This window comes from Cheilinus undulatus, linkage group 7 (assembly GCF_018320785.1).
Source record: "Cheilinus undulatus linkage group 7, ASM1832078v1, whole genome shotgun sequence".
Classification (NCBI taxonomy): Eukaryota; Metazoa; Chordata; class Actinopteri; order Labriformes; family Labridae; genus Cheilinus; species Cheilinus undulatus.
In genome coordinates, this window is record NC_054871.1 from 45788522 (window position 1) to 45813635 (window position 25114).

Consider the following 25114-nt stretch of genomic DNA (forward strand, 5'->3'; position numbering starts at 1 on the left):
AGTACAATCAAGGTCTGTTTCTCTACACATTGAAATGTTAATGTGAGGACCCTTCAGTACTGCTTACTGCTGTTTTTCTTTATCCCAAAACATACTGTAATTTTATTATTGCAAATATTGAAATATTTATCATTGCAACATTTATGAGATTAGATGTACTGCAGCTGGTCTCTTAATGGTTGTAATTCATACCAGTAGTATATTTGAGTTTGTCACATGTCCATCCCATGCAGAAGATATTGCAGGCGTCTTCTAAATTCAGAACCACACCTAGAAGAGCCGTTTTCTTTAAGCTATACCTTAACTAAACTTAACTAAACCTGCAAAAACACGACTTATTGCATGTAAGAAATCAGAGTATTGCTTTGCATTTTGCAACTGTATCTGCATATCTTCAGACAGCTCTTAACAAGAGCAACAATTTTCACAGTAAGTAAAATTAAAACTGTTTTTAAGAAACAACTAAAAATCTAGAACCCAGAGCTTTAAATAGTAGTCGCCCGATCCTAACCTGCAACTTTATATATTTGTTGACAACCGTCACAGTGAGTAATGAAACTGTAAGTCAAACAGACTCCAAACTACTGGGAGATTCCATACACATGCATGTTTTTAACTGGGTCTTTCCTTTCCTGCTTCTCTAGGACTTCTGATTTCTTTGCCTGAGGTAAAAGAAGTGAAAGACAGCCCCAGGCCACGCAGCGGTTCACGGGTCTTCAAAACGAGCCCTTCTCCCATCACCTTACCCCAAGTTATAGGGAGCAGCCCGATGGCGGGGGCCAGCACACCAGAATCAACCACACCCACGAGTAAAAGCACCCGTCGGAGCTTCTGGGACATACTGGTCAGTTCTTTCATAATTTGAATTTGTATAATCTCAGGACCTTGCTCTAGAAGTTAGACAATTCTTAAAGACCTATTTTTTAAACATCTTCAAAACTTTATCAACAGGATTGTTTTTGTTTGTTTTTTAATGCAGCACACTGAAGAATTCTTGTGTTTATGAAGTTTGTTTTGAGGTTTGAAATAAATATACAGTTAAAAGCTGTCATTATGATTTAATTAATTTAAAATATGGACTTTCAAGATATTTTTGCCTTTTATTATTGATTTAAATTCAAAGTTATCATTCAGTTTTATAATTTTACAACTAAGATAACTGTAGAAAGGTGTTTCATTATAAACTCAGTTCAAAAAGTATTGAATTTAGTGTTTGGTAGATCATTTATTTGAACAATGCTTATTGGTGATAAATCTTATACCTTTGGAAAGCCTTTTTATTTCCCTTTTTATTAATAATGATGATAATAATAACATGTTTTTCTTGACTTTATTACTGATATAAGTAATACTTTATTGAGATTGAGATCCTGAAATGAAGCCTTATTGATCACAGCTCACATTTTTACTTGTTTCTTGCTTACAGAGTAAGCCAGACTCATCAGAGCTTGGAAGCCCAAAAACAACTGATGACATTGTGCAAGAAAAAGGAGAAGAGGGCCGAGCAGCGCGACGAAGACACAAGACGGAGAATATAAAGCAGCAGTGGAGCCAGGAGAAAGCTATGGCTGTGGAGCTAGAGCAGGCCCAGAGGTGAGCTGTAACTTAGAATATTAAAGTAATAAAGCTAACTAGATAATAAAACTACAAAGATATGGCGAAAATAACAAAGGGTTTTTTACAGTTAAGGGTTGTGTATTCCATGAATGAGTTTGTTGTTAAACTTTTAGGTAATAAGTACTCAACATAAGAAAGCATCCTTTCCACAACAGCCTTTACTAACTATTGTTTCAGTTTTTTAAAAGTGGGGTTGTATTAAGTAACCATATAACCCACAGGAGATGCTCATCAGCGTGCCCCTTTTTGAGTCAAGTACCAGCACAGAAGTTACAGTGGTATGAAAAAGTATTTGCCCCTTTCTGATTCCTGACTTTTTTGCATATTTATCACACTTACATGTTTCGGGTCATTAAACCAATTTTTATATTTCACAAAGACAACCCAAGTAAATGGAAAATGCAGTGTTTGAATGATTATTTAATTTTTAGGGGGGCGGGGGGGATCCAAACCTATCTGGCCCTGTGTGAAAAAGTTATTGCCCCCCTTGTTAAATCATGAGGTAACTGTGATTAACCACGATTTTTGGAAAGCTGAGTTCAGTTTCACTGGCCACACCCAGGCCTGATTACCACCAAATTTGTTTAAATAAGAAATCACTTCAATAGAAGCTGTCAGACAAAGTGAAGTAGGCTACAAGTTCTCAAAAAGAAACACATCATGCCACGATCCAAAGAAATTAAAAAACAAATGAGAAACAAAGTGATTGAAATCTATCAGTCTGGAAAAGGTTACCAAGCCATTTCAAAGGCTTTGGGACTCCATTAAACCAAGGTCAGAGCCATTATCCACAGATGGAGAAAACTGGTGGTAAACCTTCCCAGGAGTGGTCAGCCAACCAAAATAACTCCAAGAATGCAACAACGACTCATCCAGGAGGTCACAAAAGGACTTAGAACCACATCCAAAGACCTGCAGGCCTCATTGGCCTCAGTTAAGGTCAGAGTTCATGACTCAACCATAAGAAAGTCACTAGGCAAAAATGGCATCATGGGAGAGTTTCAAGGCCAAAACCACTGCTGACCAAAAAGAGCACAAAGGCTTGTCTCACGTTTGCCAAGAAACATCTTGGTGATCCCCAAGACTTTTGGAGAAATATTCTGTGGACTGACCAGACAGAAGTTGAACTTTTTGGAAGGTGTGCAGTCTGTTACATTTGGTGTAAAAATAACAGCATTTGATAAAAAGAACATCATGCCAACAGTCAAACATGGTGGTGGCAGTGTGATGGTCTGTGTCTGCTTTGCTGCTTCAGGACCTGGATCACTTGCTGTGGTTGATGGAACAATGAATTCTGCGGTCTACCAGAAAATCCTGAAGGCCAATGTCCAGCCATCAGTTCATGCCCTCAAGCGATCTTGGGTTATGCAGCAGGACAATGCCACAGAACATACCAGCAAGTCCACCTCTGTATGGCTCAAAAAAACAAAATTAAGTTGAGTTAAGACAATTCTACAAAGAAGAGTGGGCCAAAATTCCTCCACAGTGACAAGAAAGACTCATCACCAGTTATCACAAACGCTTGACTTCAGTTACTGCTGCCAATGGTGGCACAACCAGTTATTAGTTTCAGGGGGGCAACTGCTTTTTCACACAGGGCCAGATAGGTTTGGATTTTTTTCCCCTCTTAAAAAAATGTAATAATCATTCAGGCACTGCATTTTGTATTAACTTTGGCTGTCTTTGTGAAATACAGAAACTGGTTTGATGATCCAAACATTTAAGTGTGGTAAATATGCAAAAAAATCAGGAATTGTAAAGGGGGCAAATACTTTTTCACAACACCGTAGGTTATAGACTTCTGCAGGAACATGTCGATGTGACTCTTAACAGTTTGCTCCCAAACCTTTTTTTTTTTTTTTTTTTTTTTTTGGCTTATTATTTTCCTTTAGTGTCAAGTACAGACTTGCTGAATTGGCTAAGTACACTTTGCCACTGATTTAGTGTTTTTGGCCCCAAATTGAAGCAGTCTAAATGTTAGTTATTGTGGGGCATCTGATGAGTGAGTTGAGGCTAAATCCTAAAGGGGAGAGTGAGTATTTGGGCTACCATTTTTCCATGGAATAGTGGTATTCTTTATTTCCTCTTGAAAAATAAAAAAGGGCATTCCTGTTATTGAAAATAACAGTACTCCTATAAACAACCAACATTTGTGTTTTGTGACTGTTTAGGAGGCAGGTGTCTCAGTTGGAGGAGGGAGACGCAGGCACCCTTCACCCGATGTACCAAGCTACCTGCCAGCCCTGGATCACTTTCATGGCTAAAGTTGGTGCGTATTAATTAATGCTCCGATATTTGCTTTAAATCGGCATAATATATCAGAAAAACTGCAGCTCAGATGATCAAAGGTTAAGTCATATGAAGCACTTCTTCATCTTTTCTTTCCCTCTGACCTGGATGCTGGGAAACAGGCTGCCCCTCCATTCAGCAGTGCACGGCTGAAATTGCTTCAAACTTCCTACTGCCTTCTGTCTTGGCAGAGATTGTCAATTTGGTCAGCTCTCTAGCCAGCGATACAACAGTGAAGGCATTTGAGAAGAAAAGGTAAGTTGTTAGTACTTAGGTTGTGAAGACAAGTGGAAAATGTAGAAGAATTGGTCTGCTGAGGAGACAAAATATTTGGTTGCAATCTAGGCATCAAAAGAATCCCGGGTGAAGCTGGAGGGTAGGACAAGTTATGCCGAACTTGCAGAAGAGATGGCGAAAGGTTGGGTTCACCTCAACGCCAGACCAAATGATTAACAATAATAAATAAGATCATAAAATGTTATAATAGCAAAGCAGTAGCAGATAATCTATGTGATCTGCGATTTTGCCAGTGTTGTATTTACTTTGGCTCGAGTAACACAAAGTAACGTACTCCCACTTTGGTTCCACTTACACTGGTGTGAATGCAGACTGGTTCACCAGAAAGCACCAAGGTTCTGAGACTCCAGAACCAAAACTGTGTCTGTCTGAAAGCACTAACTGTAGATGTTTATAGAACTTCACAGATAAACTGTTGAGTGAGAAGCCCCATTTCTTTAACATGTGCTGTACATCTCAAATGTCTATAGTTACAACTAAAGTTAGTACAAAAAGTAAGAAAATTTGTGTTTAGTAGATATTTTTTTGTTGTTACAATGGTTCTTGGTAATAAATCTTATACTACTGGAAAGCTTTTAAATGGTGCCACATTTGTAAGAATTATCCGTTTGTGGGATGAGCAGCAGAGCCGAGTATTTGAGTTGTGTCCATGATAAATTTGCCAAATCTTCTCTACCAATGCCAAACACCACTCAGCTCTGCTGCTCATCCCACAAATGCATGATCCTTACAAATGTGGCAACATTTAAAAGGGGAATAAACAGGCTTTCCAGCAGTTTAAGATTTATTACTAAGAAGCATTGTAACAACAAAGAAGTAATCTATTTAACAAGGATTTCCTGACTTTTTGATCAAAGTTTTTTTTTTATGTATTATAAAATAATTATTTTCTTCTTTACTCAAATCTTTTTAGCTGTCCTCAATCTGGAGACATGTTTGTACCATTCCCTCTTGTCCTGAACCTCAGTCAGCCTCCGGGTGCCACAAGGAGCTTCATTCTCATTGGCCGCAACTTCCACCAGTGGCACTGCAGCACAGAGCAAGGTACCTGCTGTGTCTCTGTAGACTCTGTGGTCCTACCTACTCGATTTCACAGAAAACACAATGCAGAACAGTTATTGATTATAAACCCACTGAATCTATATAATTTGAAGTCAGTTAGATTTTTAAATATTTGCCTACAACTTTTATTCATTGTCAGTACAGAGACCAATTAAGATTATGTTTATTGGCAAACACAAAAGGGTGAGAAAATAAAAATATTACACAATTTTAAGAGGTACATTCAAACATGCTTCTCTACACTTTTAATTTTATCTATTAAAATTATATGTTAATACACAACTATTAGAGACCTAAAATTATTATTTTGTAAAGTCTTCTTCAATAAAATCAGGCTATTTTACACTACCTGGCTTAGGGGCTCATACCAGTCTGTATGCTAATGTCAAGGTCTTAAACTAATGTTCCTGATTTTATTTTATTTTACTTAGTTTTGTAAGCACACATTACAGTTTTTAGTTAGTTTAGTTTTTTTGCAAAGCTTAGTTTTTAGAAGTTTCAGTTAATTAAGTTGATTTTTTAATTTTATCTAGCCACTTTTAGTAAACTATAATAACTTTTGGCCTGGCCAACCAAGCTGGAAAAATAATCAGACTGCGATTTTTTTACCCAATATTGCGATTTGAAATGCAATTGTTTCTTAAGTTCCTCATCTTATGTATTTTCCACCAAACTCAAGCAATAATTCATTCTATATTACAACCAACCCAATACTAAACTAAACAAGGGCAGAACAATTTTGAAAAAAAAAAACCTATTTGTGATGATTTGGGCTTGTATTGCAAAGTGGATATGAATTGTTGTATTGCCATTCTCATATATACTAAGAAAAAGGTATAAAAATGAATAAAGTAGAATTTTTCTCTAGACTATTCTAAAAAAGGCACTTGAATGTTTGCATTTTAATGTAATGCGTAACGTCTCGTAAAAAACATAATGTACCACATAACATAAAAAAAAGTTTTAAACTGGTATTTTGACATAAATTTTATGTTCAATAAATATTGCACCTTTTGTGATTTGTAAATTGCAGCAGGCCGTATTGCAATTTAATCTAATTTTCAATAGTTGCCCAGCCCTAGTTGGGACCCACTGCAATAGGAGACAGGCAAAAGAAAATGTGTGCAGAAAATGAGTGCAAGTCAACAGCTACCGTGTTTATTTCAAGCTTTTCGTAAATGTTACTGGTGTTTTATTTCTCCACAGTAAGTAAGTTTATCCTGATCATGAATATCTGCTGGTTATCAGTTGTAACTGTTGGATCTCTAACTTTTTTAAATATTCCAGGAGGTAGAAGTCATTTCCTGTTTCTCCTTCAGACAGTCAAAATTAGTAAGCCATCAACAGAATCTGCTGCCAATAAATTTGCTGGATAATTCTGCAAATACTCTTAGAAATTAAATAACTTTTGTGCAGATCTAAAAGGTAACAGAAACTTCTTCCTATGGAGCAATGAATAAGCAGGAAGAAAGAGTTTTACATGTTAACCCCTGTTGGTTGATAATATTTAAGTCTCTGTTTCTCTCCAAACGCAGCAGGTTTACCATTTGGATGATTAAATGTCAATCCAAATGTTGAATAACCCGGCTGGTAATCTAATTTCTTTAAGATAACTCTGAAATGGGATTGGAGGGTGATTTCAGGTGTTGTGGGTGTTCTTGTGTGAGTTAATTTGATATGTTTGTCTATTGGTTAACACAGCCACCCTGTTATAAACAAAAAAACCTCAAACTTCTTACATACGATCTCTTGAATCTTTGACGTCTGTACCATATGTGAAGTTTGGTCAATAAACATATCTAAACAAAAAAAAAAGATAACTTTGAAATGGGATGGGATCTTTTCGAGATTTAGGGAAATGTGTAAAACTTTTCATACTGAAATGGAAAAAGAAAAATTAAAGGGCAAGTTTCCAATACTGTTTGTGTAATACCTTTGAAGGCCTCTATTATTTCAAAGACTTGGGTTAACTCATCAAAGCAGCATGTTTCTAACATGTTTGAATCTTTTGTGTCGTGTGAAGGTCAAGTCCAAGCATGAATGTTTTGTGTCAGAGCTTTTAACATGCCGTCCTTCCTGCTGCTCTCTGATTCTTTGTTTCTCTGTCCATGCTACCAGCTGCATAACAGAAGTCTGTTTTTGTGTCTGCTTTCATTGGTGTTTGCCAAGCTGTGTTTCACTGTCCATGCCACCCTGCTATTTGTACCATTTCTATTTGCCTACAGAAGACAGTTCAGATGAGGAAAACACCCCAGTGCTTAATAGGTTCACACGTAAGTTTACCATTCGGCTTAACTTACTGGATCTGGTGGGTTGTTTAAACATTGGGTTAATTTAGTTTCTCAAAAATGTTTAATGAGCTCAACTGTAAGGAAGAAAAATACATTAAATCACTTCTATTTTTTATTTAGTATGCCAAACTTAAACTTGACTTACGTAGAATTATAGAATCATTTCAGAGACTTCTGAATCTTCACTCTAAAACTGCACAAAAGGATTACATCTAAAAAGTGCTGATATTTCTCTCCATTGGCTGTTATCCTGTAATTAAGGTAGCTAGTCAGTGTAGTTTGTAGGGAGCTGTGAAAAGAGCTTGCTAGGGCATGCTGTCTGGCTTTAATTCATTTTACTTTTCCATTTTACTGAGTTGATCTCTATTCTGTCCAGCTCATAAGGGCTTCCAGCGATTCGAGGCTTTAGAGCAGAGTGATGGGTTTAGTCCCAGCCAAGCAGGGGCAGGACTGGCTCCTCGCCAGAGGTTCCTCTTCATCAGCATCCTGGACAAAAAGGTGACTTGGCATTAGGACGTTTCTATGTTGTGGTGCACTGGATAGCATCTGAACTGTTTTGATTGATTTGATCGATTTGATTGATATTTTGATTTATAGTTTGTGAATTGATCATTTCACAGGGGGCATTTCTGCCTTTTTACTACATAATTTGACTGAGCCTTTTAAAGTACAGAGGGAGTCAGTTATGAGAAATTTGAAAGTGCATGTGCAGAACGACTGCACTTGTGTTTGAATATCTTGTTTATTGCTGTAAATAAATTGGGATAGAAATATACAAGCGACCTTAAATGGCTTCATATTGTAAATATGGCTCAAAAAGTAAGAAAATCTGTTTGGTTGATTATTTCTTTGTTGTAACAATGCTTATAGGCAATAAAACGTATACTGTGTTGGAAAGCCTGTATAGTTCTCTTTTAAATGATGCCACATTTGTTAGGAGTATGCTTTTGTGGGATGATCAGAAGTTGTGAAGAAAGCTATGATGATTGCTGCACTGATAGAGTATAATTTTTTGATGGAGGCAGTGTGATGGTGTGGGGCAGCATATCCTTCACTAGAAAAACGAGGTTTTGCATCATTGGAGGCAATCTCAATGCAGGGAGATATAAAGATGAGATTCTACACCCAGTGGCAATCCCATATCTCCACAGTGTGGGAGCAAACTCTGTCCTCCAAGATGACAACGCTCACCCCCACAGAGTGGGTTTTATCAGAGACTACCTCCAGAATTTGAGTGTGGAGAGGATAGAATGACCTGCCAGCAGCATAGACGTGCTGTTCCTGCCAGAGTGACCAACATAACCACGTTGGCTGACTTGTGACAAAAGCTGGTTGAAGAATGGGATGCCATTCCACAGCAGTGTGTGACCAGGATGGTGACCAGAATAAGGAGGAGATGCCAGGCTGTTGTGGCAGTTAAAAGAGTAAATTGAAGTCTAAAACAACAGGACATCTTGGAAATTTAACAATCATTCATTCCAAGAAACAAGAGTCAGTGGAGAAATAAGCTGTTTGTCAGTAACCTTGCAAAGCAGATGGATACCCCCATTTCCGTTCTAAACAGTTTGGACCAATCAGCATCAAGGGGCTTTCAGGCGTGGCAGAGTCGTGACGTATGCAAACAGCTAGAAGAGGCCGGTGCAATTATGGCGGAAGACATTAGCGCGGATTCTGCTAAAGCGCCAGTTTTATCAGAACTTGACGACATTTCTTCATTAAAAAAAGAAGTTTGTCAGAGAAAATTTAGCAAATTTTTCATGGATGCAACCCACATACTCAGCTCTGCTGCTCATCCCACAAATGCATGTACCTGACAAATGTGGCACCATTTAATAGGGAAATAAACAGGCTTTCCAACAATATGAGATTTATTGCCAAGAAGCATTGCTAAGATAAGATATTTATTTACTAGCCCCACAAGGGGAAATTCCAAAATTTACAGCAGCAAAAAGTAGTGTAACAGAGCTGCTGTAAAATCTAAAAGGCTGCCGCTAGTACAGCGCCATCCTGCCATACACCAAAGAAGTAATCTACCAAAGAAAAATGTGGTAAGTTGCAGTTTTACTTACATTAAATGCTATCTTTAAAGGACCTTATCAATACTTAATACTGTGCCATTGTGGGATTAAAGCAGAACATAATCGTAAACATAGTCGGATGTTCAAGTAATTTTTGTGTGTTTCTGGCTTGTCCTAATCCATGTTTCAACCTTCTTTACCTTAGGTGACTCTGTACAGCTATAACTGGTCTGTGGATCTGGGTGCCTCTCTTAACCGTGAGCTCATACGCCTTGTGAAGTGGCAAAATGCAAGAGCTCATGTTGTCCACTGTCTGCTGAGCCAGAAGATGGGCCTTTTCCATCATCACTGCTTCTCTGATGCACCCTTTCATGAACTGGACTCCAAACAGGTAAGGACACCAGGTTTCCTATGTAAAGTAGTTAAAATTAGAACAGGAAGAAAATGCTGAAGCTCTTAAGATATTGCAATTATTTCTTCTTTATGCATTACTCCTTTAAAGACAAGGTTTTATATTTTAAGACATGCTGATGGACTTCAGATTTGTCACTAAAAAGCAGCTGATTTGCATCCCTCTCAAACTACCTGCCAGTTTGCCCACATATGGTACTGCTGGGGGTGATGAGCTACTGACAAGAATGGGCTGGTAGTTCAGGTGGAATCAACCTGTCGTGTCAGCATCTGGGTTTACACTGTTTCAGGAAGGAGCTGGTCTGCAGGCAGACTTTACACAGCTGTTGTATCCTGAGGAGGAATTTTAGTGACTTCCAAGTGTGCAAGATGTCATTACCTGTTAAAACAGAACCCTGTTTAAAAAGTGGCTTTGTGCTCTTTACATGCAGTCTCTCAAGTAGTGTAATTCTGCAAGTTATAGGTGTTATCTGGAATCAAGTGATTTGGATACCAATGCCTTCCTTTTTTTGAAACATTTAAGAGTAGTAATGCACAATAAGATCAACAACACTGTGAATAAGAAAGCAGGGAATGAGCAACGAAGCTGCTTAGTAGAGAAGTGAATTTAGGGAAGATATGAATGAGTAGTGCCCCCCCCCCCGAAGGTCAGTCTGCACATTTTTGCAGCTATTTTTAAATTCCAAAGGGTTATGAAACACTACAAATGGAATATATAGTTTTGTAGCTTCACTGTCGTTTTAAACATGAAACAGTTGAGACTTATAAAAGCGTGGATTTAAGCAAAGAAAGACACCAAAAGGCCTTCAAGCCTCCTCCTTAAAGCCAATTTACAAAACAAGCTCAAAGAATGAAGGGAAACTTTTCCTCTCCCTTCAATGACCCTGCTCATCATCCCTACATAACTAATGAGTCCAGACAGAAGGCAGAGTCATAGCAGCAGAAAATTTGCCTGAACAGAGCTTCATCTGTCATGGTCCTGATGAGAAGCAGAGGGAGCACCAGTGCACATTTGACCCTCCAGCCTGTGGGCAAGGTGCAGCCATCTCTGCCACACACTGGGGCATCTGGGCCTTGAGCTGCTCCACTGAACAAACTCGCCCAAAAGTTCCTCTCAGCGTCAACCAGGGCACATAAACAGTGTTCCAGAAGTATGCATCAGTAATAGCAATGATAATACCCAGCAACACACATAATTATACTCTGTAACACAGGATTGTTCAACAGAGTACAAGCTATAGTCCCTTTATGCCATACATAATAAGAATAGTGGAAGATTTTATGAGTCTCATCACCTGATGAAAATCCACCATACCCTGGTGATACAGCAGCAAATACCGCTGTTTGTTTTGGTGCTGTGTACTCTATCCATCAGGCTCTAATCAAACATCTCACCTGAATAATATGAATAATGAATGCAACAGCTTGACAACAGTTTCTGATTGCTGATGCTGAGTTAGCCTGAGTCTTCTATCATCTATTTATTTTCTTATGACTGGACATTAGCCAGAGGACTGGTTAGTGGAGGAGCCTTAGGTCAGAGCTGGTTAGTTAGCTTTTACCCCTCTTATCCCAGCCTTCTTGCCTCTCTTCCTGGGGCACTAGTACAGCTTGCTGTGGTGTTATGTCTGGCTGGGTGGTTAGAATGAGTTATGGGCAGTGATTGTCTTACTGCACTTGATTAAATCTTTTCTTTTTTATACTATTTACGTCATACGAAGAGATCAGAAATATGCAAGGAGACTTTAGCTAAATGCATTGTGCATATGAGCTCATTCCTACAGTTTCAGGTGATCCACCAACCCCTCAAAAAATCTCTGGAACGTCTAGTAAATGACCCATTTCCTCTGCTTCTGATCATTTAGAGCCCATACATATTATTTTATTTACACTCTGGTCATTTCTGTTTATCATTATTATCAGGTCTTTTAGATGACATCATGTCTTTTTTCAACTGAATGTTTTTTTAACTTTCTATTTCTTTTTTCAAGGATCCAAACCCATTCCTAAGCCCTTCTATGGAGCCCGATGCTTTACTGCGCAGTGCTGTTCCTCCTTTGCCCAGTAAAGAGCAGGGCAGGCTGGGTAGCTCTGGTCGAAGTCTTGCTCCACTCCACTTTCCTTCAGAGTTGCTCCCGTTTGATGAGGCTTTGAGGGATGTATGCACTATCCGACCCTTGATGGATGGGGATGTGGTGGCCCGACATGGGTCTCAGCTCCTGGAGATTAAGGCTTCTGAGCGTAGAGGTTGATCCTTTCACAACTCACTAAAAAGAAAATATTTTTGACCATATACGTATATATATATATATATATTGTCGAATTGGCCAGTTTCATATTAGATCAAAGAGTTTATTGCCTTTTTCTTTGTCTTGACAGAAATGGAAAAACAGATGAAAATAGAGAACCTGTTTGTGACTTGGCAGCAGAGGTCAGCACAGTCAAACATGCCTATTTCAGTAAGTACCCTTAGAAATTCTACTAACAGTTAAATGGTAAAGGCTAGGTTAGAATTATTTGACAACTTGCAAAAAATTGGTTTTGAGCGAACAACTACTATGGTCCTAACTTAAACACAGGGTTCCTGCAGATCCTTGAAAAGTCTTAAAAAGTCTTAGATTGGAAATTTGAAATTTAAGCCATTCAAGGCCTAATAGATAAAATATTTCACTTCTAAACTAAATTAACTTCCCAAGGCATATTAATCTTATTCAATATCATGTTGAACAAGGTGATAACCTACTAACTGTACATCACAGCGATATAAGGTGTTATGATGTAAAGGCTACAGGCTCAGTTTTGTGCTCTGATAGGATTGGTGTTATCAAAAGCTGGTCTGTTTTTGGGAGTTGGGATGGGGAATGGCTAAGTTCAGAAAAATAGCATGTCTGCACAGGTAAACCCCCTTTGTCTGTAACTAGACCTGGGCCTATCAGTGCCCATAGTCATTTCGACTGGCATTTGGTTTAAAGTCCCTGTAAAATCCCAAATTTGTGTCTTAACACACTAGATATTTTGCAGTAAGGTTGCTGTAAACATGTGAAAACACTGAGATCTATAAGTGACAGAATTTTTTATTTAGTTTTTAAATTCTTTCCCCGCTTGGTTTAATTTGGGCCGGGCAAATATGAGTCCACCACATCGCCAGCCGCTATGAGGAATAACCCTGCCCCCCTAATGCTACAACGATATAAAATCACAGGCAGTTCATCTCAACAGTCAGTTGTTAAGTCTGTCAGTCACAGTGGCCTACAGCTCATTAAAAGTATCATAACAGAAAAATTAGTACCAGAAAACAGTAAATTGAATCCCCAACTCTTTGCTCTGGCACAGAGCCAGGCAGCTGGGCTCTGACCAGAGTTCACTGTAAGGTCAGGGGGCAGGCTAATTGCTGGAGTGCTCGTCTATTTTTCACTTGAACCCCATGCAGCAGGAGCAAATATTTTATCTGCTGACAGTGTTTTTTAATCCATATTTCACCTGTCTTAAGTCCTGGATGATTTAAAGAAGCATCCTGTGGCTTTGTCTCTCTCAAAGCAGGAACAGTTCAATCCCTCCTGTCTGTTAACGTCGCAATGCCAAAGTTTAGTAAAGTATCAGATGATTGTCACGTTCTATTCCTGCCAAGTCTGTCGCAATGAAAGCCTCCAGTGTTTATCATCATTGAAGACTTTTATTTTGAAGAGTAACATCAGTAAATTGAGTGTTTTTAGCAGCAACTTAACAACAAAGATGTTTCGTAAATGGGAGAGAAGCGTATCTTCACATAACTCATAAAATGAGGTATGAGGAATACCTGAAGAGTTAAATACAGGAGGAGAAAATGAAACTGAGACTTTATAGCTCTAAACTGTCTGCCTGCCTTGATATAAATGTGTAACATAGCAGCACAGCAGACAGATGAATCCTCCATTCAGATTGTAGAACATTTTAATATTTAAGAGGATCTTATTTCCCGTGACTGATTGCAGCTTTGGCACATTCAACCAACACGCCCACACCATCCTAGAGCAGATTCTGCTGCCTCATTTTCAAGATTTTGAAGCTTTATTTTATAACCTTAGAGATATTTCTCATGACTGAAATTTAGCCTAGTGGTTCATAACACAGTGGTCATACAACAAACCTGAAACACAGGTTTGTTGTATGACCACTTAGCTTTTTTTATCACTTTACAGGGACTTAAAGGCATATTTTTATGTCTCTGGATGGGCAACATAACCAGTAATTTAATCTGAAGGCACTAATGTCAGGTTCACACCAACTACTCCAAGCTGATTAATCTTGATGCTACCTGCAACTACTAGCTGTGTCACTATCTTATGCTTTAGTGATAATAACCATGGATGTCTTAACAGGGTACAGATTTGGAAACACTCAAACAGTCCTCCAGACTGGTCCACTACTGTGCAACCCCTCTCCTCTTTGACCCCATCTTCCGCAAGCAGATCCAAGAGGAACAAATCATTCAACCTGCAGTGAAGGTATGCTTGCAGTCTATGTCATTACTATCCAACATGCATAGATTTGACTAATAGATAAGTACAGGTACATCTCAGAAAATTAGCCCTAACCCTAACCCTTTAGAGTGTTTGTTTCTTTTAATTTTAATGATTATGGCTTACAGCTAATAAAAACAAAATTCAGTATTTCGTAAAATTAGAATATTGTGTAAAAGTTCAATATTGTAAATTAATGGTACTACTCTCTAATCAGCCAATTAACTCAAAACACCTCCAAAGGTTTCCTGAGCCTTTAAATGGTCTCTCAGGCTGGATCATAGCCTACACAATCATGGGGAAGACTGCAGACTTGACAGATGTCCAGAAGACAGTCATTGACTCCCTCCACGAGGAGGGTAAGCCACAAAAGGTCATTGCTAAACAAGCTGGTTGTCCACAGAGTGCTGTATTCAAGCACGTCAATAGAAAGTTGAGTGGAAGGAAAAGTGTGGTAGAAAAAGATGCTGAAACAACAGGGATAACTGCAGCCTTGAGGACTGTCAAGCAAAATCCATTCAAGAATTTGGGGGAGCTTTACAAAGAGTGGACAGAGGATGGAGTGAGTACATTAGGAGCCACCACGCACAGATGTATCAAGGAATTTGGCTACAACTGTTGAATTCCTCATGTCAAGCGAATCTTAAACTAGAGACAACACCAGAGGCGTCTTGCCAGGGCTACTAAGAAATAGAAATGGACTACTGCTCAGTGGTTCAAAGTCCTCTTTTCAGATGAAAGTAATTTTTTCATTTTTATTTGGAAATCAAGGTCCCAGAGTCTGGAGAAAGATCAGAGAGGCACAGAATCCATAGTGCTTGAGGTCCAGTGTAAAGTTTATATAATCAGTGATGGTTTGGTCTGCTGCTGTTGGTCCACTGTGTTTTCTGAAGTGTAGAGTCAACGCAGCCATCTACCAGGAAGTTTTAGAGCACTTCATGCTTCCCTCTGATGACCAGCTGTATGGAGATGCTGATTTCATTTTCCAGCAGGACTTGGCACCTGCCAAAAGTACCAAAAGCTGCTTTAATGATCATGAAATTCCTGTGATTGATTGGCCACCAAGCTTGCTGGACCTGAACCCCATAGAGCAGAGGGTCATCAACTATATTTGTGTAAGAGCCAGATTGTGTCTTGACAGATGCTTTAGGGGCCAGACTTTCAAATTAAGTAAAATGAAATCAATATTTTTGGGCCAAATACCATAATATTGTATTAGTATTTGTGTTGCCTTGCAAAATGGCAGTAATTTTTATGCATGAGTAGATTCTAAGCAATAAGATACAGTAAGCCCCTATGGTCGATTGGCATTCAATATATTTTAACTACATATTTCTAGGACTGTCATGCTGTGTCAAATCACTAGATTTGATGCTAATTTCCCGCATCCCGATTAGTGGAAAACAAATAGAGGAAACAGGTCTTTGCGTTGATTCTAAGGCAGGAAAATCACACTGCAAGAGAAACAGAAAACTGCAGATTTAACCATGACTGGACCGATAAGTACATGATTATCAAGCATCCTATGAACTAATGATAGCTGACAGGTAGATTCCTGTAAAAAAGGGGATAATTTGAGGTCGATTTAGCTCTAACGAATTAAAGACAAAAGATATCCTAAAAACAACACATTTTTTCCTCCTCACATTTTCTGAATCATATCATCTTTTGGGGCCTGGATGGGGAGTGTTAGGGTCTGATATGGCCCCAAAGGGAGCAAGTTGATGATCACTACCATAGAGAATCTCTGGGGTATTGTCAAAAGAAAGACGGAAAACACCAGACAGAAGAGTTAAAGGTTGCAACCTGGGCTTCCGTAACACCTCAGCAGTGCCACAGACTGATCGCCTCCATGCCACACCACACTGATGCAGCAGTTCATGCAAAAGGAGGCCTGACCAAGTATTGAGTGTATATAAATGAACATACTTTTCAGTAAGGCAACATCTCTGTGTTAAAAACCCTTTTGTTGGTCTTATGAGACATCCTAAATTTTTGAGACACTACATTATGGGTTTTCTCTAACAGTAAGCCATAATCATCAAAATTAAAAGACATAATGCCTTCAAAGTTTTTACTATGAGTAATGGATAAATTAGCTTTTCCAAGGTATTCTAATTTATTGAGACACACCTGTGCATGTGTCAGAAACGACATTGTTCCAGTGACTCATCAACATCGGGACGGGACCGGAGCTACAGCACTGACTCGGGTGACATGCTCCCCATCCGACTTAAGGAGGAGCCCTGGCTTCTTGAAATTTCCAGCACCTTCCTTCAGCAGTACGTCCAATACCTGCAGAGCATGGGCTTCATTTTGGTTCAGGTCCGGCCTCAGTCACCAGCTCGCAGGTCTGTATCTATAACAATGGTTATTTTTTCCTTTTTCCTGTGTATATTTTTTTTCAATAAAACCCTAAAATATATTGCTTGATTTCTTCTTGGATTTATCTCAGAGATAAAAAATGAAAAAAATGCATGGAAAAATTAACAAATAGTTAATTTAGCTGGTTCCTGAATGATCTGCTTTCTTCCACTGTAAGATTTTGTAGTCTATGAGTCATCGAGTGTCTTACCTCTGACCTTGTAGCACTGCTGCCCCATGGCTCCTGTCACTTTCTAGGCTCAGACCATGTGACTGTCTGAATTATGTCTATTACGGGTTTGTTACGCCGTTGATGTTTTCAACAGCCCTTAACCATCTCTAGTCTCTGTAACCCCTAACTGAACCCTGTTTTCCATCCTCCATCTCTCACAGCATCGCGCGTGCTCGGGCTGCAATGCTGAGCTCAATGTCATCAGAGGGGAGGATGTCTTTTTCTTATGTAAAGCAGAAGAGCGAGGACAGCCCCAAGGTTGGTGTGTAACTCAGATATGAAGAAATGTTTTTTTTTTGTTTTTTTGGGTTTTTTTTAAGTAGTCCCCACCCACACATGTATACACACACTTAACAATGCTATCACAGCAAATGCCCTGAAAAATTCAGTGGACACAAGTCAATGTGTCCTAGCATCCCGGACCTTGCATCCTATTCTCCTTCCTTCCTCATTAAACTGTTTTATTTCTGATTTATCATCATAAAATGTACTAAACACTCTTACTACATTCACAGGTTTCCAAGTGTTACTGTAAAGCATAGCTGACCATCTCTGCAAGCCTATCAGGCACTGATTTCACTTGCATGTCATAAAAACAAGAGTTTCAATGTGATGAGACAGATCATTATGACATAATAAACGGGTGCAGGTCAAAGCCATAAGGCTGAAAAGATCAAGAGAAAGCTTGACAAAGGTTTCAAGTGTTTTCATGGTGCATAAAACTTGCAGAATTTTTTTAGATATTTCCATCCTGGCATACCCAGACATATTTGGTAATGTGAATTAGCTCAGTTGCCAACTGGGTTTGACAACAGGCAACGACTGAAATCCCTCTGAGTGCTGCAAACAGTTATACCAAAAAAAAGTGTATGCATCTGTTAGTTTAGTTTAGTTTAGTTTAGTTTAGTTTAGTTTAGTTTAGTTTAGTTTAGTTAGGTTAAGTTAGGTTAAGTTAGGTTAAGTTAGGTTTAGTTAGGTTGAGTTGAGTTGAGTTGAGTTGAGTGGCTGCAGAGTGGGGCAGCACCGTTGCCTCACAGCAAGAAGGTTCTGTGCAGAGTTTGCATGTTCTCCAACTTCCTCCCACCACCAAAGACATGCTCTTTAGGTTAACTGGTGGCTCTAAATTGGCCGTAGGTATGGGTATGAGCATGCCTGGTTGTTCATCTCTATATGTCAGCCTTGCAATTGACTGCCAACCAGTCCAGGGTGTACCCTGCCTCTTGCCAGATTAACAGCTGAGATAGGGTCCAGTTCCCCCACAACCCCAAAAGGGATTAGCAGTGTAGATAATGGATAGATAGAGATTAAAGTTTAACTCAGTTTAGTCAAGTTTAACATATAAAAGTCAGTTGTACTTGTAGAATCACAACAACAGTAAGTATAAAGTTAAAGCTATTTTAGCATTAAACCCAATATTGCTACACCAGCGGCAGCCATTGTATATACTAGTTTACAGTTCCTGCACCATGTGGAAGCAGTTTGGGAGACAAGCAAAAACATCTTTTCTGTCATGAAAAGCTTTCATAGCTATGTTTTTGCTCTTTTTAATAAATGAATGTGGACCAGCTTTGATAAAAATGCTGCTATACTATATTTACATCCAAGCTAATTGCTGCACCACCAGCAGCCATTGCTATCAGCTTCCATTACAATAAAACCCAACTCGTAGCTACAACTTCACTCTCCTTAATTGACACTAATTGGTTAGATTTGCCTGATGACAGACGTTGAATTTGGCCAATCCATCTGTTTTGCACAGTTAAGCTTCTGATTAAGCTCAAACAGTTTTGATATCAGTCTGCGAACTTGATTGTATTCTGAAGCTCTGCTGCAAGTTTTCTATGTGATCTATTGATTTGTGCATGCAGATGATAGGTAACTGCAAGTTGTCTGAGAAATGGTTGGAGAAGGGGTTGGGGCTCAGGCTAGGGCCAGTCATTTTGCAGGATCTTGTAAAAAAGAGGGAGCTTTGTAGGGAAACTTTTACCAAGTGTAATACTTGCCCAGAATCTGTAAGTTTAGCACTGCTAGCATCTCAAAAAAAGATTTATTTGCATACTACAACAACAGATACTACCAGCATATTCTCTACAATATTGTCACATTTTTGTCTCACAATCTGCACAAAAAGTTCACATGACTGTGTTGCCTGTGTAGCTGGTTAGAAATCGAAGATGCAATGGGGTCAAATATGTGAAGAGGGTATTGAAGAAAGTCTTTAAGTATTACATTTTACCCCACAATAGCTCAATGAACTCCTTTTGTGAATGTTGTAAGTATAGTTTTGACACCCAAAGGAACTAGAAACCAAAATGAAATATGACAAAATAAAGGCAAAAGAAATGCTTAAAAATTTTAATTACCATACTTTATCCAATCTGTGACTCTTGTTTTTTTTTTTTTGTAAATCTTTATTTCAGACCTCACCCTCTGGAACTACTGCATACCACCTCCAGAGAGCACTACCAGGGGGGATTGTGTTGATGGAACTCGCTTTTCAGGTGAGATGAGTTGAATTTACTGACACTGTAACGCCATTCTTAGACTCTTATAATCATGTTGCTCTATGAACACATGGAACTTTCATTGATTTTGACTTTTTTAACCTAAGTGAAGCCTGCTGAAGTACCAAATCTCCATTGATTCTATTATTTTAGGGGTGTTACTTCTGTGTGAAGCAGTATGCACTGGAGTGTTCCCGCATTCCCATGGGCCAAACAGTTAACTCTCAGGTAAATACAAAGCTTTGTTGACATATAACACTCTATTTGGCCTTTTCTTCAGTGGGAACATAAAGCATGGGAGAGAGAGGATAATTTTAAAAGGAAAACTCAATTATTTAATGCAATGGTTCTACCTGTGTGAAGGAGAGTGTACTGACCTCCTCTGAACTCAGTGATTTTACAGTGAGGTCCTGGGGAGGGTTTGGGTTTGTAATTTTAAAGGTCTAGGAAAATGATAAGGACCATAAGATTGAATGATAGATGTTTCAGGGCTCTTATTTTGGAATTTCCAGGTCTTCAGTTGACTATAAGGTCATTTTTATAGAAATGATTGCATTCATAATGCAACTCTGGCGGCTCTTTGCTTTAGCTAAGTCCCTGAGTAGGAGGCTGCCTGAACACCTGCACCTCCTAGTAGTCAGAGGTTTAAGGCCTTGCTCAGTGGTACCTCAGCAGTAATCAGGAAGATTACTGAGAACTCTTCAGCCACCTGTTCCACCATACTGGAATTAGAACCATCAACCCTCCAGTTCCTAACCCAGGTCCCTACTGCCTTAGCCCCTGCAGTAGCTGAATATTGGCATTGGTCCTCTTTAGTATATACCCTATTGCTCTCTCATCTACTTGCTTCCCATGAGTAGTAAAGCAGTGTCCCTTTATGTGTTGGAAGTCCTTGGAAGAGTCTGGAATGTCCTTGTGGAATATTCTCAAAGTCAGTTTTAATTTTGCTGTTGTGAAAGGAAGCCATGATGTTCTACAGGAATGTCACAGCTGTCTAGAGTTATTAAATGTGTCGTACATTTGAAGGCCAAAAACACAACTCATCAATCTGATGTATCGGTCTGTATTAAGGAGCATGCATGGGTGTGTGTAGTACAATTTGCACAGGACTAGTTCTTTTTTTTTTATTATTTAACCTTTATTTAACCAGATAAAGACCGATTGAGAGCGAGATCTCTTTTACAAGGGTGACCTGGCCAAGAGTTCAGCAGCACACGTCATAATAAATGATACATTTCAGTGACAGATTACAACAATCAGTTAAAGCAGACAATAATTTGGAAGTGCATAGGTAAACTGCAGATAAAGTGCTCATAACAAAAAGTGTATAAACACAGGTACTGTTCGAGAGTCTCACGATGTCTGTCATTTAAGACAGAATGTATTACCTGTAGACCTCTGAAAATTTGTGAATTTCCCTCTGACGTCAGTGTTTGGTGCACTGTATTGGCACTGCAGTGTATTGAAGTCGGTAACATACTCAAATTTAAAATATGGTAGGTAATCTTCCCTGGAATTTTAACTCCATGAATCACAGATATGGTAGATTCACACAGGATTAAAACACTGATGTCCTGGGTGATTACTAGAAATTACCAGAGGTCCCTAGGTAATCCTAGTCCTGTGCAAATAGGGCATAAGTGAGTTTTTGTCTGCTGCTTCTGCTTATTTGATAGAATTTTACATCTGTCAAGCTGATAGCATTGTTTGGAGAATACAGTCACAGTTCTGTTTTGGCTTGACTTTAAAGACTATTTTATTGTTTCTTAAACTGAGTCCAGATCTGCTGGGAATAAGAATTGTTCATATTTAGCGGTTAGTATAGATGTTTGCACTTTGTTCAGTATTGTCAGGTACTAGGAAGCATATTTGCCATTTCAGTGTGATGGAGAATTAATTCTAAGCTCTTTTGACATTTTTGCTTGAATGTTAGGATTTCCACTGTGTTTTGTTGTAATCACTGATCTCTCACAGCTGTATTTTATCAGTCCTGGCCTGGCCACTATGATCCAACTTTTGTTTTGTTTAATTAGTAAAGCTGTGCATTTCATTACTCTGCAGACCTTGTGCTTATGCTACAGATGTCCGTTAAATGGCATTCTATAATATAACTGAGAAGGGAAATCATGCCATGTTATATTGCATATGTTATTTGTTGATTTGTTCATTGACCCCATAAATGACTGCTTTGCGTATTTCTTGCTGTTCTGGCTTTCCCTGATTGCCATCAGAATGGTTTTGTTTTATTTTCTGGAGTGACCTGTAATGGTGATGATCCCTGTCTAAGTGGTTTGTAGTTAATGCAGTCCTACCCCCACTTAACCTTATTTACACATCATTTATCATCATTTATTTTAAAGTCATACAGAGGTAAAACAGTTCCTGATCTCTGGACAGTTTGTGCGTCATAAAAACTGCAGCCCACTTCCATCAGCTCTCACTCACAGTGGGCTGATCTTAGGCTGTTTATGCCAAGCTGTTAAATAGAGCATCATTAGTATTATCATCATTAGATGTTTAATCCAATAATCAAATTTGCATTGAAAGGGGTGATTTTTTTTCTCCTCAAATAACTGCATAATGGCTCAGTGTCTCTGCACGCTGGTTCATATGTGTGGTGATAGGTTAATTACACAATAAGTTGATTATTAAAGCTGTGCCTTTTCACGTATTCACAAAATAAAGTGCTTGCACTTTTTGTGGAGCTTTGACAAAGCATCACTTCGCTCACCTTTCGTGTGATGTTAGCTACACAGAAGCAGACCCATAGTCAAACATGTTTCCTTAGCACCGGCGACTACTTCCGGCAAAACGGCAATTAAACTGTGATTTCTCAGTAAATGATTCTAACAGCTATGTGTGACACATCCCCTGTATAATCTTGTTTAATATGAGCATGGAGAAGTGCTTTAAAGAGAGCTTACTTTGATCAGGGATCGTGGAACAGGTTTATTATCACATCCAAATACTTTCCTTGTGGGCGTGTTTAAACAAAGTCCATGTGTTTTTCACCTCTGCCAAATTCTCTCCAAATGGAATGTATTCAACTCATCATTCCCAGCTCCAACATCCAACTTGTGTTTGGTTATCACTGAAATCTCAAAAAACACTTAAAAATGTTTTCAGCACAAGTTTAGCTCAGTTGGTAGAGCAGAGGCACATACAGCAAATACAGAGGCTAGAGTCGTCAATGCACTGGTCACGGGATCAGTTCCTAGTCTCTGTGCTGTTTCATGTGTGTCTTGCCCCACTCTCCACATATTTCTTGTCTCTCGCTGTTAAATCTGGACGAAGGCAAAAAGTCCCAGTGATATTAAAAAATATCATGCCTCCTCCAAAAGGTGTCTTACTAGTTTGAATTGGACCTCACCATGTCTCATCAACCTAATCTGAGCCATACTTCATTGGCTGTAAGTGTTGGTATTAATTTCAGGATTTTATTTATTACTTGAAGTATGTCTGAGTCTAGCTGTAAGCTATATATGAAAACATTTCTGTAGACATGTCATTAAATCATGTGATATCATCTTTTGAACTTTAACATTAATGTCTTTCTACTTTTTCTCTCTTTTCACATTTTGCTAGTGACCCTAAATCACTTTAACAAGACTCTTTCTGGCATGGTGAACAAAAATATTTTCTTTATTTGAAAAAAGTTACAGTTAATATGATTAAAATAAAAATAAAAAAACATCTCAAGTAAAAGTTTCTGTATAACATCATGGTACTTATTTAAGTGCCATTGTCCAGAATAAATTCTGACATAAGGTAAATCAGGCTTTGAAATCAACGTATGTCTGAATTCCATTTTTTGTTTAATGCTTTTTTGAACTAGCTTGGCTGAACACTGCGTAACCATGTGATGAGGGTTGTACAATTATCAAAGTTTACTGATCTGAGTGCTTTCATATTTAGTAAGTGCTGATGCTGAGCCCTGTTCAGCTATAAACCTGTTTCAGAACAGACAAGAAGATCATCTTCCAGGGGAACTGGTTGGTTTAAGAACTGATTTTAAGATTTTGCTGCTTGTTTTCAAAGCCTCACGTGGTCAGGCACTATCTTATTTTTTTGTTATCTTCCAGTTTTTCCTATGTGAAACTTCCTGGTTATTCCCTATCCTGACTTGTGACTGATCAGACCTTGGCTGCTCAAGCCCCATAAGTTGAAATCCTCTTCTATATGATCCCCGATTAGTAAAGTCAGATATCACTGCTAAGAAAAATTGTTGTATTTTAGGCCCTTCTCTTGGCTAAAAAAGTTACTTTTATCCATTTTATTTATTTCACAGTATTTTATGTTAATGTAGTTATCTTAACCATCTAATATAGCTGTTTTGTGTTGCCCTGTTTTTGACCCTATATTTTGATATCTGTTGGTTTGGGGCCTAGTAAGGATTTTTTTAAAGGTGGGTTAAAATGAAGATAAAATGTAATCATATTCACTCTCAATCACTGTCTCCAGCGGTTGCTGGGATTGGCAAAGACTGAAACACCATGCACCACAGATAAAGAACTTAAGGCATATAATTAAACATGGCACCATCAGTGGGCACAAGCTAAAATAACTCCTGATGTTACAACCATCCTAACAACAAATTGTTGTATTGCAGTAAGCTGCTAGGTTCATGTTATAAAAGCTTTAAATCCAAAAAACATAAACTTAGCACAAAAGTAAGGAAATTTGTGTTTGGTAGGTTATTACTATGTTGTAACAATGCTTCTTGGCATTGCATCTTACACTGCTGGAAAGCCTGTTTATTTCACTTTTAAATGGTGCCACATTGTAAGGAACATGCATTTGTGGAATAAGAAGAAGAGCTGCGTATGTTGGCTGCACCTGTGAAAAATAATCTATCGCTGGACATAATATTTCTCCACATGTTCAGGTTCCACTGCACTTGTGGCACACACCACGAGCAGACTTTGGCATAGATTTGGTAAATTATTCATGAGACCAACCCACACACTCAGCTCTGCTGCTCATCCCACAAATGCATGTTCCTTACAAATGTTACACCATTTAAAAGGGGAATAAACAGGCTTTCCAACAGTAGGGTGTCCATGACCAAGAACGATTGTTACAATAAAGAAATAATCTATCAAACACACATTTCTTTACTTTTTGTGCTAAGTTTACTTGGTAAACATGATAGACAAAGGTGCATCCTTACATCACTTAGTTGCAGGGATGGAAAGTAACTGATTACAATTACTCAAATTATTGTAGTTGAGTAGCTGTTTTGTGTAATTCTGGGTGATTTTCAAAATCGGTTATTTTACTTTTACTTAAAGTAAGGGTAGAAACATGAACAATACAAGCCAAAACAAGAAGTTTTCTATGAGCGACATGAAACTGTGTTTACACCAGCTCATAACAAGTATTGATTCCATCCCAAAACCACCATTGCATTTTACCTCTGGTTTAGTCACACCTTATAATAAATAACCTGGTTAGAGATTGATATTCTCTTGTTGTTATTGCACTTGAAGAAAAGATCATATTTGACTGTGCAAGCCCCTCAGGTAGCTAA

The 25114-nt window shown here is 38.6% G+C and overlaps 1 protein-coding gene across 9 annotated transcripts in view; it reads left to right on the top strand.

Annotated features, from left to right (window-relative positions):
* Positions 1–25114, top strand: part of szt2 (SZT2 subunit of KICSTOR complex) — a 91826-nt gene that overhangs the window by 52695 nt on the left and 14017 nt on the right. For 7 of the 9 annotated variants that reach the window (XM_041792235.1, XM_041792236.1, XM_041792240.1 and 4 more), the window contains 15 exons: positions 645–844; positions 1427–1593; positions 3789–3886; positions 4029–4161; positions 5117–5247; positions 7491–7538; positions 7933–8054; positions 9780–9965; positions 11977–12232; positions 12365–12444; positions 14344–14469; positions 16633–16835; positions 17242–17338; positions 19501–19581; positions 19738–19812. In XM_041792235.1, coding sequence (XP_041648169.1) covers positions 645–844; positions 1427–1593; positions 3789–3886; positions 4029–4161; positions 5117–5247; positions 7491–7538; positions 7933–8054; positions 9780–9965; positions 11977–12232; positions 12365–12444; positions 14344–14469; positions 16633–16835; positions 17242–17338; positions 19501–19581; positions 19738–19812 — 2003 coding nt within the window. The remainder of the gene's footprint in view (positions 1–644; positions 845–1426; positions 1594–3788; positions 3887–4028; positions 4162–5116; positions 5248–7490; positions 7539–7932; positions 8055–9779; positions 9966–11976; positions 12233–12364; positions 12445–14343; positions 14470–16632; positions 16836–17241; positions 17339–19500; positions 19582–19737; positions 19813–25114) is intronic. The other 2 variants (XM_041792234.1, XM_041792238.1) reach the window with 2 other exon arrangements.